Genomic DNA, 14684 nt, shown 5'->3' with positions numbered 1-14684 from the left:
CTCCAACAACAGAGGAAAGTTCACCTTTCTCTACTGAAAACAAATGAATCACATGGTCAGAATTCACCAAGCTGTGGAAAAGAGATAGTGTATGCTCGTTAACTCGTATCCTGCTGGAGACTTGGTTCCTGGGGGGATGGATTAATTAACTGTTCTGACTTCCTCAATGGAAAGACAAGTTTGCAACATAGAGGGAGATGGTCACTGAGCATAGGATCACCTATGTAAAACTCAGCCACGTAGGGCATCAAATTAGTGGGTATCAGAATATAATGCACCATACTATTTCCCTGCAGGGAGATATAGGTAAAATTCCCAGAGCCTTCCCAATCAGTTAGCCAATTGAGCCATGTCAGGGCCCTGGTAGTGGTCAGCTTGGTGAGTCGCAGAGCAGCCAGATTAATTACTGGATCCTGGGATCTATGTTTCCAAAAACAGAAGTCTGGAAGAACAGAGGTATCCAAGTTCTCCCATGCTTTTGTATACACTTCCCACCCTTGGCCTAGGTTTTCCACTAGGCCCGTGCTTTCTAGGCACAGGTCTGACTATTTTTCTATTTGGCCTGCTGCTTTCCCTGTGAAAACCCACTGTTTTGGAACTGAATCGGGGCAAACATCAACCTGAATAAACCCAGTTGCCATTTGCTCTGATTCAGTGGTAAAGAACAGGTTTCCGTAGGGGTAAGCGGTGGAGCAAGCTGTAGTGTGGACGAGCTCACAGTTGGGTGAGCTCATGGTGGGGCGTTGGACAAAATGACCCAATGGTTTTCTTCCAGTCCTGATGCTTGACAAAATTCCTCCTCTAACTGTGATATTTGCGAAACGGATTATCTTACATTACTGGCTTTGTGAACACAATGTACAGGGAGATTAACTTCTTGGATCAAATGACAGAAAAAAAGATTAGTGCAAAGCTAGGGACCCAAATACAAGCAAATTTGTGGGAGGAGAATGAATGAAATCTTCAACGGCTGCTGCTTGGGGGAGAGCTGTCCGTAAGGGTAAGCTTCTCTGGGCAAGTTCATGGATGGTGGATGAAATATACTCGGAGTCGAGTGTGAATTTCATGCTCTTTATTCAGCTCATAGTAGCAATGAATGAAACTTTCCCCAAAACGTCTAGCTATATATACATTATTTACACAATGGGCCCCGTGTGATTGGCTGATTCCAGGTTGCTCCTGTAGGCCAATCAGGTTGCGGATTCACCTCCTCCAGAAGCCTGATTGGCTGCTCCTGCAGGTCAATCAGGTTGCTGATTCACTTCATCCAGGAGCCTGATTAGCTGATCCTGCAGGCCAATCACGTTGCTGATTCACTTCCACCTGGAGCTGGATTGGGTGGCTCCTGTGGACCAATCAGACTGCTGTATTCTGGATCCTATTGTTCTAGGATTCAGCTCAGTACATAACAATGGAAAAGCTTCCACAGTGCTCCCCTTCCTGATGCCCTCAAGTGAAACCAGAATCTCAGTGCATCCCAGTGGCATCATGTGGGGGGCGACGGTGGCCATGGCCCCGGGCGCAGAATTCTGAGGGGGAGCAGCCCAGCTCCCCTACAACAGGCTTCCTTGCCAAGGCTGTGTGGCTGCCACCTTCCAGACCTGTGAGGAGGTGAGCCACGCCCAGGCCTCCATCTCCTTGCAGCTGGCAAAGGGTCACCAACCCCCTCCCACCAGAGGGAGCTCAGACTTTTTCCAGTCTGCACCTGTCCTTCCCTGGGGTCTTCCTCCCAGCATGTACTTTTGGACAAGGCATGTACCCTGCAGTGGGAATGCAGAGAGGAGAGCCACCCGTTCGCCTGGAACCCACCGGTGCTCGTCCTCACGCTGCATGACCAAGAGGCGGCGGATGGAGAAGGGCTGTGCTTGGCACCTCAGCCTGCTCTCCTCCACCCTCCTCCTAGACCTGCTGCAGCTGTGGCTCCAGCACTGCTGGGACGCCACCAAGCCTGCCAAGGAGCGCCAGCCACCACGCCCACCAGACCTCGCTGAGCTGAGAGGGCAAACGTGGCTACCATCCAACGACCTCTGCAAGGAGCGGCCACCATAGGTGCACAGCAAATGAAGTCCACTTGTTGCCTCCATTGTGATGCCCACAATGAGGTTAGGAGTCATTCTTGCCTTGCCCCAAGCGCTGGCAACATGTGGTACGCCACTGCTGCATCCCAAGGAGGTTGCCTACCAGGGCAGGGCTCTTCCCTCTGGCCCAAATCAGCCCTCATCTCACCCAGCACCAGACAGGATATACAAAGGCCCTTGGCTGTTTACCCAGGAATTTTATCTTGCCATCAAAGGGCCAGGAGAGGCAGAAGAACAGCCCAGAAATGACTCTAGAGAGCCAGAAATGTTGGAATGGAGAGGAACGCAGTGCGATTGCACTGGGCTGCTTTGCAGTGCTGGAAGAAGCAGGAGAAGAGCAGCCTCTGTGCCAAGCCGGTGGGAAGGTCCTGTGCCAGGGCTTAAGAGAGATTCCTGCTAATGTTTGATGGAGCCGAGTTATATGTTATTTGCCAGGGAGTGCCACCAGAGCCCCTGAATAAAATACGTCAACATATTAAAAAAGCACATAAAGAGTTATAAACTGACTCAGTGTTTACAGCTGTCAGTAAAATACGACCTTTTGTAAGAATATTGTCGTCTTTTAAACAGGAAGTTTCTCTTAGGGGGAAAGACTGTAGCTCTGTGGCAGAGCAGCTGCTTGGCATGCAGAAGCTGTGCCACATTCAAAAACAACACACCTTCCCCAGCAGCATCGCCAGGTATGGCCAGGAATGTCCTCGTTTTGAAACCCTGGAGAGCCACACTCAGTCGGTGTAGACAACTGAGCTAGACACTGTGCACAAGGCAGCTTCCTATGTCACTGTCAAACAAATGAGAGAGGGGGAAATGCAAAGATCCCTTAACCTTTTTATTAGCAGGAGGAAGGGGAACCTTTGTGACTCCATGGGCTAGATCCTTATCCAGATCAGCCTCACAGGCCAAATTTGGTGGGGTGGGAGCACCAACTTGTCAATCACATGATGGCACAACAAAGTCATGTGCAAGGTACTTTGAAGTCCCAAAATCAGGATGGCAAAGTGCTTCCAAAGGGGATGGTTTCTTTCCTCATCCTAGCAGGCGTAACTATAGATCCCCTGCTAAAATGATAGTTTAAAAATCCATGCGTTTCAGTATGAGATTCTGATGCACACCCTTTCCTGATTCAGGAATAGGTGTGTCTCAGAACTGCCTGCTAAAAAAGAGGGGTTTGCCATAGTTTTAGCAAGGCATCCTATGCAAGTTTGCATAGAAACTTTTGCTAAAACAGGGCAGGGGGGAGGCCTCTGTTTTAGCAGGAAGTTGCAGTGCAAACCATTTCCTGAATCAGCTGGTGAGTGGAGATTAAGTCCTGCTCAATTAGGCTGTTCACTGCTGGAAACGGGTGCTCAGTCAACACAAGAGATTCCACCCAACCTCCTTTTTTTTGCCATTGCAGTCCCAGTTCACCGAGAAAATGATTACACTAGACCAGTTCGCATTCTGCTTTAGATGAACTTTCCCATAATAATATCTCCATCTTCAGAGAGGCGAACCTGGCCATGCTAGGTTGCAGGGCTAATACTACTGCAGTAAAGGGCTACCAACAGCTGTGCTGCCCCAAAGCACCTCCTCATTTTGGAGTGAAGTACAGATGGCCAGGAAAGGACCTTTCAGGATATGTGGATCCCTGAAATGGGACTGCTCTCCCTCAGGAAACTCTTGACACCTGGTGAATGACTTTTTATTTGCCTTTCTGGCACTACCTTTGTTTATTTTAACTGCTCAGTGCTGGTATATCTTGTTGTACACTGTACTTCTCATCTGCTCCTATATATTAAAAGTAGTATCATGCCAATTTAAAGTCGTGGCTTCCAGGAAACAATCTAGTTTGTTAAGGGTATTGAGACTTGTTAGGTGCAGCGGCGAAGCAAGCCGATCAGGCGCCTGGGGCGGCACGCATGCCCTGCGCCCAGGGGCAGGGCCAGCCCCCCGCGGGGCAGGGCAGCTGGGGCAGGATGCTTTGCGGGGCCTCCGAGGACTCTGCCTGCCTCCTCCCACTCAGCTGCCCTACAGCTGAGGGGGAGGCAGCGGGCGGACCATTTGGGGCATTTTCTCAGGAGAGACGCGTGGCTCGGGCGCACTGCAGGCCCTGCGGTGAGTGCTGCCTGGCATTTTGTTACGCCCCCCCTCAGTGGTGACACCTGGGGTGCCCCGCCCCCACTGCCCCCCTTCCTCCACCCCTGGCTAGATGACACCTATTCCCTTCACAGAGCCACAGTTCTCAGAGTTTTCTGGGAAGAGGAAATTATTATTAAACCACATTGCAGATTATAGGTCTGAAGGTGTGAAGGACACTCAGAAGAGGAGATGGGTATGTCTCTGGGGCCTCCTCCCTTCTTCCTTCCACACTGCCCTTGGCCGAAATGGAAAAGCGAGAAGCAGGTGTCACTCCTGCTGGGACTCCATATCAGGCCAGGAGTCCCAGGAACTCTTGCAGTGCCCAGGCCTCCCTGAGTCTTCCCCTGGCCTTTGCTTTGCTTGCAGCAGTGGCTGCTGCTGCTGGAAGAGAGTTTGACACACAGAGGAAAGAAAGCCAGATCTTGTCACAAGGCCAGGTATTTTTCATGCATTTATTCATACAAAAGGTATAATAACTTATGAACGTCAAACAGGCACAGGAGGACATGGGTGGGGGAAAGGGGGAGACGGGTGCCCACGGTGGCCTGTGCCAGCCCAGGACTCAGCACGGTCTCTGCAGAAGGACAGGTTGGGAGGGCCCTGCCTTGGGGTGCTGGCAGGTCTTTCTCAAGGGCATCTGGGAGGCTCCAGCAACACCACACCACTGCAGAGGCTGCCAGGAGCACCCAGTGCCAGCAGCGCCTGCTGGAGTTCTTTGGCTGCCCTGGGCACAGGCAGGAGGGGGCCTGCAGGGGAGGAGTGTCTCTGTGGGGATCTACTTCCAGGCAAGTGTCATGGTTGTGCGGGGGCTTCAGAGGCTGTGGCACACAGAAGTGGTGTTGAGCCAGTGGACAGGGGCTGGCGAGGCACAGGCCCTGTGAGCCCAACTCCCTGCAGGAGGAGTGGAGGCAGGCAGGCAGGAGGGCGGGTGGGCAGGCAGGGACCCTCAGCTACTTGTCACATTCCAGGTCCTGGGATCCTTCGCCGCCTTCGTAGTGCCTCTCGCAGAATTGCTGAATGCGCCGACAGGCCTCCACCATCATCTCCTCGGGCACTGTGATCACCACACGGAAGAAGTTGGGGTACTCAAAACACTGTCAGAAGAAGCAGAAGAGGACCATTGAGATGGCATCAGGGGCCAGGAGCCACCATGTGGATCCTTTACAAGGCTGACTCCCTAAGGAGTGGCGCGGGAGCCTCGAAGGACCATCTCTGGTGCCTTGGAAATCCTGCACAAACCAGACTCTGACACCAAGACCGGGTAGGATAAATGTGAAGGAGTTTGGGGTGGGCATGTTAAGGGGAGGGTCAACACCTCCTGCTTTGCATGCAGAATATTCCTGGCTGATCTCCCTGCCTTTCCCAATGGAACAGTCTGGCCAAGGGGACACTCTCTCCAAGCGAGATTTGGGAGAGCTGCTGCTAGTCAGTGTAGAGTCGACCGAGGGCAAGCAACGTGGTGACAGCACCTGTGGTGGGTCTCTGCCTTGCTTGTTGTTCCACACAAGGAGTGCTGAGAAACCAGCTTGTCAGTTTCTCACAGACTTCTGGTCAGCCACTGTGAGAACAGGATGCAGGACCAGATGGGCAATTGGCCTGATCCAGCAGGCTTGTCTCAAGGAATGGTGCTGCCGGCAAGTGCAATGGCCATTCTCCAAGGCCCACGTAGCAGGAGGGAGCAAGCGGCTGGGGATCTGGGGAAGAGAGCCTCACGGCACCTCACAAGGTGCCATTGTTCAGCAGCCAGGGGTGTGGGCGCTGAACCAGCTGGCACTGAGATTGTGAAATGCAAGCAATGTCCCCTCATGCCATGCATGGTGGGAGTGCCTTGCGAATCACAAGCATCTAGAAGAAAGACTAGCTAAAGGAGAGGAAAGGCAGGTGGGGGCCAGCTGAGCAGCAGAGGCCCAAGGAAAGTGGAGCCGAGCCAAGTACCTCTTCTCTGCCAAGTACAGCTCCCGGGGCTCCAGTAACTCCCAGGGCCTCCCATAACTCTCTTGCAAATAAAGATGCTCACCGTGGCCGGCAGACAGAAGACGGACTGCTCAGCAATGAGCCTCTCTGTGAACTCCACATCATTCTCAAACTCTGGAAAGTGTTCCATCTGAATGCCCACCTGCAGCAAGGAAGAGGAGGAAACACAGAGTTAGGGATGATCTGCCTGGCATTTGCCCATCTCAGGGTCAAAGCTCTGCAAGTGACAGGGAGCCACTCACCATGAGGTACATGGCCCCCGACGGCCGGACAGGCTGCAAGCCGCAGACAGTGGAAAGGGCATCATAGCAGAGGTCAGCATTGGACTGCAAAGGGAAGGAGGAGGAGTCAGGTCAGATTGCAGGCACAAGCATCCCAGGTCCCCACTGGGACCACCCAACACGTTCACCATGGATAAAGGCTTAAAAGGGCACATTGTTGATGAATTAAAACCTGCCCACCCTGGGAACTGATGGGACCACAAAAAAGTGACCTGCTTGCCAGCTGTGTCCACACTTGCACTGTGTTATTTTCCCAGTGCTCCTGGTGTGTGCATTCCAGAGTGCCCCCCCATCCCGCAGCTGTCATTTCTTTCCATGCTCACTGCCATGAATATTGGGTCTTCCCAGTGCTGAAAAGAGCAAAGCTTTTGACACAGTGTTTGGCTCTGATGTGCTATGTGGTGGGGAATAGTTCAGAGTATATATTACTACATTGGATAAATATAAAATAGGGACGCCTAACATTCACAGGAGCATAGGAAACTGCCTTGTACCATTGGCCCATCCAGCTGAGTATTGCCTGCACTGACAGGCAGCAGCCCTGCAGGGTTTTAGAGAGAGAGTCTCACCAAGCTCTGCCTGGAGATGTAGAACCTCAGACTTTCTGCGTGCAAAGCAGATTGCTCTACCATTGAGCTGAGGTCCATCCTTCCGAACTAGCATATCAATGGAATCTCAAAAAGGAATCTATGCAGAGATTTCATTAATATGCACATTATTTTAACTGCAACAGTTTCACTGACCAATTCATGCCAAGCTGGATTATTAAATGAACCAATCAGTTCCAAAGGGCAAAACAGGGAGGGGCTGTGGGTGCTGTGCTGAGCACCTCCTTGCCCCCTCCAGGCCAGTGCAGCTCCCCAGGGTGAGAGGAGTCACATTGTCCACTCCCACCACCCAAGTGGTGTTTATGGGCTGGGGAGCATCCCTGTTGCCCTCCAAGGAGTTGGGAGAGATAAGCAAGAGGGGCTTTGTGAAGCTTGAGCACTCTGTTTTTAATAGCTCTTTTGGTCTAGTCCTGCTTTTACTTATGCGTGTGTTGTTCCTATTTATTTTCTCCCTTTCCTTTCAAAGAGAAGGGATGTACCTTGAGAAAGCTGAGGGTGTTGTGGTAGAATTCCGGGGATGTCTGGCGAAGGATGCGGCTGAGAGCTCCCTGGACAACTGTGCAGGGGCCCAGGATCCTCTGGCTCAGCCTCAAGAGGCCATCTCTAATCTGAAAGATGCACAGGGGAGGGAGAGAGCTCAGTAGGGAGGGGCACTACCTGATCCCCAAGTTGATCTAAGAGAGTGAAATCGCCCAACCTGTTCCGCAGTCACACCGAGAGCCCTCTTGTGGCTGAGTGTGCCCCCAAACCAAAGGCAGAGCTGGGAAGGTGGGAAAGAGAGTCTGCATCCTACCATGGGTACAATGGAGGGAACCTGTGCAGAACTCGCACTGGTGTAGAGGGCACAGGAAGTGGGAGAGGGATCTCCTGGCCCTCTCAAGAAGCAGCTGCTACTCAAACCAACTTGTTCCTGTTCAGAGCCCATTTGGAGTAGGGGGCATCTGGGGCAGTCTTTCACTGACCAGACCCAGGAGGCAGGGGACACTGCCTCCTTGACATCCTAGCACAGACAGTGGGCCTTGGGGCACAAAGACTACATGAATCAGGCTCAGAGGGTGGCTGTGAAGTGGTGAGGGGCATGAACTCTTTTCCTCCATCGCACCAGCTCCTGGACCGGGTGCAGAAAGTCAGGGCAGCACCGAGTTCTGCTAACTTACCTCCTTCCCAAAGATCTCCCTGCGATCATGTATGAGAATCCAGCCCATTCTCCAGCCAGGCACCAGCCACCGCTTGGCGAGGCCTCCACATGAGAGGATAGGCACGTTGGTGCTGAGCTTTGCAAGGGACTCGTATTTGCAGTCTTCAAACACCTAGTGGGGGGGAGGGAGTGCAGAAGGAGGAATACCAGAGTAAGTAGTGATGGAAATACCTAATGGGCGTGTAAAGCAGGTAAGGGGGATGCTAGTGCAGCTGGCTGTGATTGGGAAGAAGACCAAGCCACCTCAGGCAGACCCACCCCACTCCCTGCTTTCCCAGCCATGTGTCAGAAGGTGGGAGGGGGCTTCTCCTGGGAAGAAGGGTTCCAGCTGCTGTGCTTGGCCTTCCGAGGGGCCAGGGGTGCTTTTGCTTCACTCACCATGTCAGCATAGATCTCATCGGCCAAGATGGGGACACACTGCCTGGAGGCAACTGAGCAGGAAAAGACAGACAGACAGAAAGAAATCTAGTCAGCCCTCTGATTCTTGTTTCTTCCCCAGAGCAAGGCCTGGGATAGAAACACACACACACACACAGAGGGATCCTCACCTGCCAGGATCTTCTGGAGGTGGCTTTTGCTGAAAACGGAGCCACAGGGGTTAGATGGGTTGTTCACAATCAAGCAAGCTGTCTTGTCATCCACCAGCGACTCCATTTGCTTGAGGTCAATTTCCCACGATTTCTCTGGCTGCAGGGAGAAGAAAAAGGAGGAAGAGGTGAGGAATGCCCCCACTTCAGGACCTCAGCCTGGTGCCCATGGACCAGGCTTCCTGCTGGGGTCAGGGTGGGCCAGAGGTCCTGGGCAGGTGAAAAGGGATGGCGGCTGGAGCAACTGTCAACTGGTCAGGATACTGACCTCCCTTTTCTCTTCCAAGAGCCCTGCAACACCTCCCAGCCTGGGTTTGGGCCCAGTCCAAAGAAGGGGAGATGGAGAACAGGTCCCCAGGCCTTGAACCCGGGTCCACAGGCAGCCCTTCTTTATACCTGAGCTCTGTGGAGAGGCAGGCAGAGCCCTGCAAGGGAGCTCCTGCTTGTCTTCCTGCTTGTGCCATGCCTCTCTGCAGGCAGTGGGGAGGGTATGCTGCGCCACCTCCTGCCCCAGCTTACCAAGAGGTTGTAGAATTTGACCTCGATGCCCAGGGACAGAGCCAGGGTTTTGTAGAGGGAGAAACCAGGCCGTGGCACCAGGATGTTCTGCCCAGGGTTGGCCAACACAGCCAGGGCCAGCTCAATGGCCTGACTGCAGCCGCTTGTCAGGATCACATCCTGCAAAGGAAGAGGGAGCAGAGCAGGCAGCCGTGAGCCTGGCGGGTAGCAACCACTAGGAAAGACTAGCCCAGAAGAAGCACAGGAGGGGAGGGAGGTGGGAGGGAAAGGTTTCTTCACTGGCTCTTTCTCGAAATTCCTGGCCAGGAGGCTGGAATGAAGGGGGTGGGTCTCTGCTAGCATACAGAAGGTCCCAGGTTAAATCCCCATTGGCATCAACTTAGGCTGGGAGAGACTCCCTGCCTGAAACCCTGGAGAGACGATGTTGCCTGTCAGTGTGGACAATACCAAGTTAGGTGGACCAGTTGTCTGACTCAGTATAAAGCAGCTTCCTGGGTTCCTAATAAAGATTCCAGGCCCAGGATCCTTTCTGGGCAAGCTCCAGTTCCAGTACAGTGAGTTGCGGAGGTGCTGGCCAGGGTTTGCAAAAGCTAATTTTCGCAACATCAAGCATCAAGGTCAGATGGCAATGCATGCAGCAGTCAGTTACCTGGGCTTCCAAGGGGGCTTCTGGGCAGGTGTAGTAGCCTGCGACCACCTCCCGGCAAGACAAGTAACCTGTGTAGAGGATTCCCAGAAGAGTTGGCATGTTAGACTTTTGCAGCAAAAGCAAAATAGGGGCTGCATACATTGAAAGCGTCTCCCAGGACTTACCTACTGAGGGGGCATAGCCATTATACTGCCCAGAATCCAGGGCCTCCTTCATCGCTTGGATGACCTCATCATCTGTTGGGAGGTTCCCAAACACAGTTGGGTCCCCTGTGGGGAAACATGAGGGGAATCCATGTCAGTTGAGGGTGGGGCATTGGCAGGAGCCCCCACCTCATGGTCCCTCCATAGCCCACCTGCTTACCTATGGACAGAGAGATCAGGGGCTTCTGGTGGTTGGGCTCCACCTTCATGCTGTCCACAATGGCTCGGATGGGGTTGAAGGTCCTCTTGGACATTTCGGAAGCCCTGACGGCCCAGTGGGCCTTGCGGTTTTTCCCCTTGCCCGGAGAAGGGCCCTTCCCGCCATTGAGGCTGACATGGACATCGAGGATGGAGGGCGGGGACGTCTTGCCATTCACGTGGATCAGGTAGGATTCCATCTCTGGAAAGGAAGTGTAAAGAGCAGGTGGGCCGGCATCCCTGATTACACAATCCTCTCTTCAAGGCTGCTGTCTGCTCAAGGCCACTGCCATGGCAGAATTGGGTGGAGACATGGGCGCAGCCAAGGGGCGACGGTGGGGGGAGCTGCCCCCCCAGATCAAGTAAAACAATAGAAATACTTAACTGACCAATCATGTCAATTCTGCCCCTCCCCAACAAAAATCCTGGCTACACCCATGGGTGGAAGCACCAGTCCTGAGCAGGCAGCTCTTAGTTCAGGAGGAGCCAAGTCAGCTGCCACATCCCCCTAGCAGGACCCTGATCAAGCCTCACAGCAGGGAAGCCGGTAAAAGGGGGTGGAGATGTGTGGGGAGTGGGGCAAGAACTGCAGTTGGGCCAGAGGCCAACTTGGATGAGGGAAATGTGCTTTCCCTCTGTGCCCTCCTTCCCACAGTGGTAGGGACAGTATGTACTTGGCATATGAATGACAAGACACCACTGTGTGTGTGTGTGTGTGTGTGTGTGTGTGTTGGGCAGGCTTTGACCGAGTTCTCTTTCAAAACATACTTATCTAGTTGTGCCTAAGTGCTGGAGGTGGAGGACACCCCCATTCTTCACTTTGGAGTTCATCTCCAGTATAAACTCACTGGGTGACCTCAGGGAAGCCATTCTCTCCCGACCTACCTTTCAAGGTTGCTGCTAGGATGAGTGCGAGAGTATTGTTGAAGCACTGTTAGAACTCAAAAAGGGGTGTACAGTGGTACCTTGGGTTACATATGCTTCAGGTTACAGACTCCGCTAACCCAGAAATAGTGCTTCAGGTTAAGAACTTTGCTTCAGGATGAGAACAGAAATCAGGGTCCAGCAGCGCGGCGGCAGCAGGAGGCCCCATTAGCTAAAGTAGTGCTTCAGGTTAAGAACAGTTTCAGGTTAAGAACGGACCTCCGGAATGAATTAAGTACTTAACCTGAGGTACCACTGTATAAATGAATTTTGGTCTACTATGAAAAATCTTGTAAAGTGTTTTAGGCTGTTTGTCTTTAAGCCATGATTACGGTATTTTTTAAAAAGTCAAATTGATTAATTATAGAAACGGATTTAAGAACAAAAGGGAATAATTTGTCAGGAATTTCAAATGCCATTTGAGAAGCCCAAACAGTGTCACCAGAACCTGAGTATCACCACCAAGGGATCTTATGGGCAAAATCCAAGGGCTGAGTCAGCCACTGTTGTTGTAAAACACTGAGGGGAAACCCAGCAAACATTGGACCAGGAGAGAGAGAAGGGAAGGGGCCCTGCACTTGCCTTGGGAGGATTATGACTTGCATTGCCCCCTTCCCTCCCTCTGTCCCCTGTCTCGCTCCAAAGAATCTGGCACAGCTGGAGAGAGCTGAGAAGGCAAAGCTGGTGGGATGTGGCAAAGGAAGCAGCAAGGCGAGCGAGAGGCAGCTGGTGGCTCCCTGGGCAAGAAGGGCACATGAGAGCCAGGGGCACAACTAAGAAGTCTCCAGTGCCAGCTGCAAAAGCCCAAGGAACCTCTTCACACTGGCTGAAAAGTCATTTCCTCTCTGTACTCCCAGAATAAGACAATAATCATAATATGGCAGTAAATTTGATTGCAGGTGTGGTGCCACCTGCCTCCCAATATAAAGCCAGCCTGCACCCTCCGCCCTGAGCCACCTCAAGTCCTGGCTCCTCTTGGAACAAACTACACAGACGTCAAAACCACTCTCCACAGACGCCAGAATTCCTTGGTTCCTTGTTCCAGAGCCTCCGCTGGCCCAAGAGGCCAGGTCAGTCCCTTTGCAATTGTCCACCTCCAGGTTCTCTGTTGTGTCTGCTCAGGTCACTCCTAGTCTCCGGAGGGTGTACATGCTGGGACAGGGGTGTCCCAGGAAAAGCACCTGAGTTCTGCCTCCGCCACTTTGTTGCAGCCCTTCATGCGGTGCTTGTTCCCCGCAGAGGACTCCATCCCAGGGACCGTGGAAACCAGCTCAGACCCCGTCAGGCTTACAGGTGGCACCTCAAGGAGCCTCTTACCTATGTGGCAGCAGCTGCAGCTTTGTGTGGTGGCAAAGGTGAGCGAACGAGGCACCTCTGATGAACCTGGCAGGCCGCTCTGCCTGCTCTGGAGCTGCTGAATGGGGAGATCAGAGCCTTCCCTGGGCCCTTTTATGTGGGATAGGCGGGCAGGAGCACAACAGGGCCCCATTGCAGATTCCCAGCCAAGAACTGGGTGTCAGCTTGGAGACCTTTAATGATTGGCTGATAGGGAGGGCCGCACTCCCCCCCCCCCCCATCAGGACACACAGACACACCAGCTCAGTAATAGTCTAGCTCCAAACATCTGGAGCAAACACTGCCTGCATGTTAACCCTTCGACTGCCATCTACACCCCCACGGCTCCCTGATCCTGTTTGTGAAGTGCGAGCACAAAATTGGGGTAGGGCCCCTCCCAGTCTGGCCTTGGCAGATCAGGTGAGTATGCCACCCCTCCAGTACCAGGGGCAGCCAGATTGCAAACCTCATTGCTGGAGAATACTGGGCCTGCAGAGGCTGGGTGCCCACAGTGGAGAGGGGTGTGTTAATTTCCTCAGTGCCTCAGTGGTCCAAGGCTTAGCCTGGCAGTCTTGGCCTGATGCAATCAGCTGCATTCATCCCATCATCTCCAGCTCCACGTTGCAAAGCACTAATGAGTCCCAAATGTTCCCCCCCACCCACATCCACGCACGCAAGCAAGCGAAGAGGAGGTGTCCCGATAGCAACAACAGTCCTACCGTCCTCCTCCAACCACAGGCAGCCAGCCCCACCACACCCCCAGCAGCTGAAGATCAAAGGGTACCTGCCTGGCGAGGACCCCATTAATCTCCAGCAAAGAGGCAGATCTCATTGCTGGAGGAGTGGTGGAGAGCTAGCTTAAGCAGCTAGCGGATGTGTATCTACCTCAGGCCTAGAGGGAGAGAAAGAAATTGGTAGCTTCTGAACAGCCTGGCTCAGAAAGCACCCATGAGGAAACAATGCCCACCAGTCAGTATAGCTGGTCAAGGTATAGTCGCTGGCATTGCAAGGCACCCATAATTACAGGCTTTGCCTTCTCTAGCTGGCACCAATAGTGTTTCTGTGCCAAGGAGCCCCCCTCCCAGCTTTGCAAGTGGCACAAGGTCTCTTCCACAGCCAGAACAACACTGAGGACAGAGAACAGGATGACTGGCAGTGCCAGGTCAACACCTGTCCCTCAAGGCCAATTCTTGGGGCCCATCAGGCTCACCCTCAAGCGTCAGGCTCTGTGACTCCTTTCCCCATTGCCTGCCCTGAAGCGTTGCTGGTGCCAAGATCTGCCCAGTTCTGCAGGCTGTAGCTGCAGCAGAGCGAAGCTGGCCTTGAGACATTTCTCCCCCACCATAATGTGCCTGGCAAGCCTCCCTCCCTCCCTCCCAGTTGATGCAAGCAATGACTCTGCATGTCACCTTGCAAGGTTCAGTCGACAGGAGCCCTTTGGTTCAACTTTGCATCAACTGATAGCCTGAGTTACGTAAGGCTGGCAGTCTGCAGGTGGGAGGGAGGACTGCTAAACATTTTGGACCTCACAGGTGCTGCCCAAGAAGCCTCCAGAAAGTGCTCCCCTCAGAAAGGCTGGGCGACAGGCATGCTATGGGGGCAACACCACCTGAAACCTCTTTTGTGGGGAGGAATCCCTAGACAGAGCACAGAGAATGGTGAGGGGTCTATTTAGCACCGTGGGAGAAAGATTCCCCGCAATGCACACAGAATGCATCAGCAGCTCTTCCAGTAACCCATCCCAGATGCTCCCCTTTCCTTCGGCCCCAGAAGTGCAAAGCTAGCAGCAGACTCTCTGGCACCTTCCTACCCAGGCTCCATCCAGTCTCCTCCATCCTCGGAGTTTTTTTTTTTTTTTACGTACAGCACAGCCAGCAGCATCCACGAACTCTCCCCTTCCCCTTCTGCCTGCCAGGGAGGCACCTACAGCTTGGCAGGGGCCCTGGTGATGCTGCTGCAGGAAGCAGAAGTTGGGCAAGTGGGTGTGGCTCGTGCTGCCTCTCTGCTCTTGA

General features: G+C 53.2%; 1 protein-coding gene across 1 annotated transcript; it reads right to left on the bottom strand.

Annotated features, from left to right (window-relative positions):
* Positions 1-4634: 4634 nt before the first annotated feature.
* TAT (tyrosine aminotransferase) lies at positions 4635-12841 on the bottom strand. Its single transcript, XM_083626496.1, has 12 exons — positions 12655-12841; positions 10376-10615; positions 10177-10281; positions 10013-10080; positions 9364-9522; positions 8806-8944; positions 8636-8688; positions 8217-8369; positions 7539-7667; positions 6413-6496; positions 6214-6312; positions 4635-5290 (listed from the first exon to the last, which is right to left on the bottom strand). The coding sequence occupies exons 1-12, from the start codon at positions 12824-12826 to the stop codon at positions 5147-5149; spliced, it is 1545 nt and encodes a 514-aa protein (XP_083482622.1). The 5' UTR covers positions 12827-12841; the 3' UTR covers positions 4635-5146.
* Between the last annotated feature and the right edge of the window lie 1843 nt (positions 12842-14684).

Source organism: Podarcis filfolensis (assembly GCF_964270895.1).
Source record: "Podarcis filfolensis genome assembly, chromosome: 8".
Classification (NCBI taxonomy): domain Eukaryota; kingdom Metazoa; phylum Chordata; class Lepidosauria; order Squamata; family Lacertidae; genus Podarcis; species Podarcis filfolensis.
This window is presented reverse-complemented; position numbering and strand designations above follow the sequence as displayed.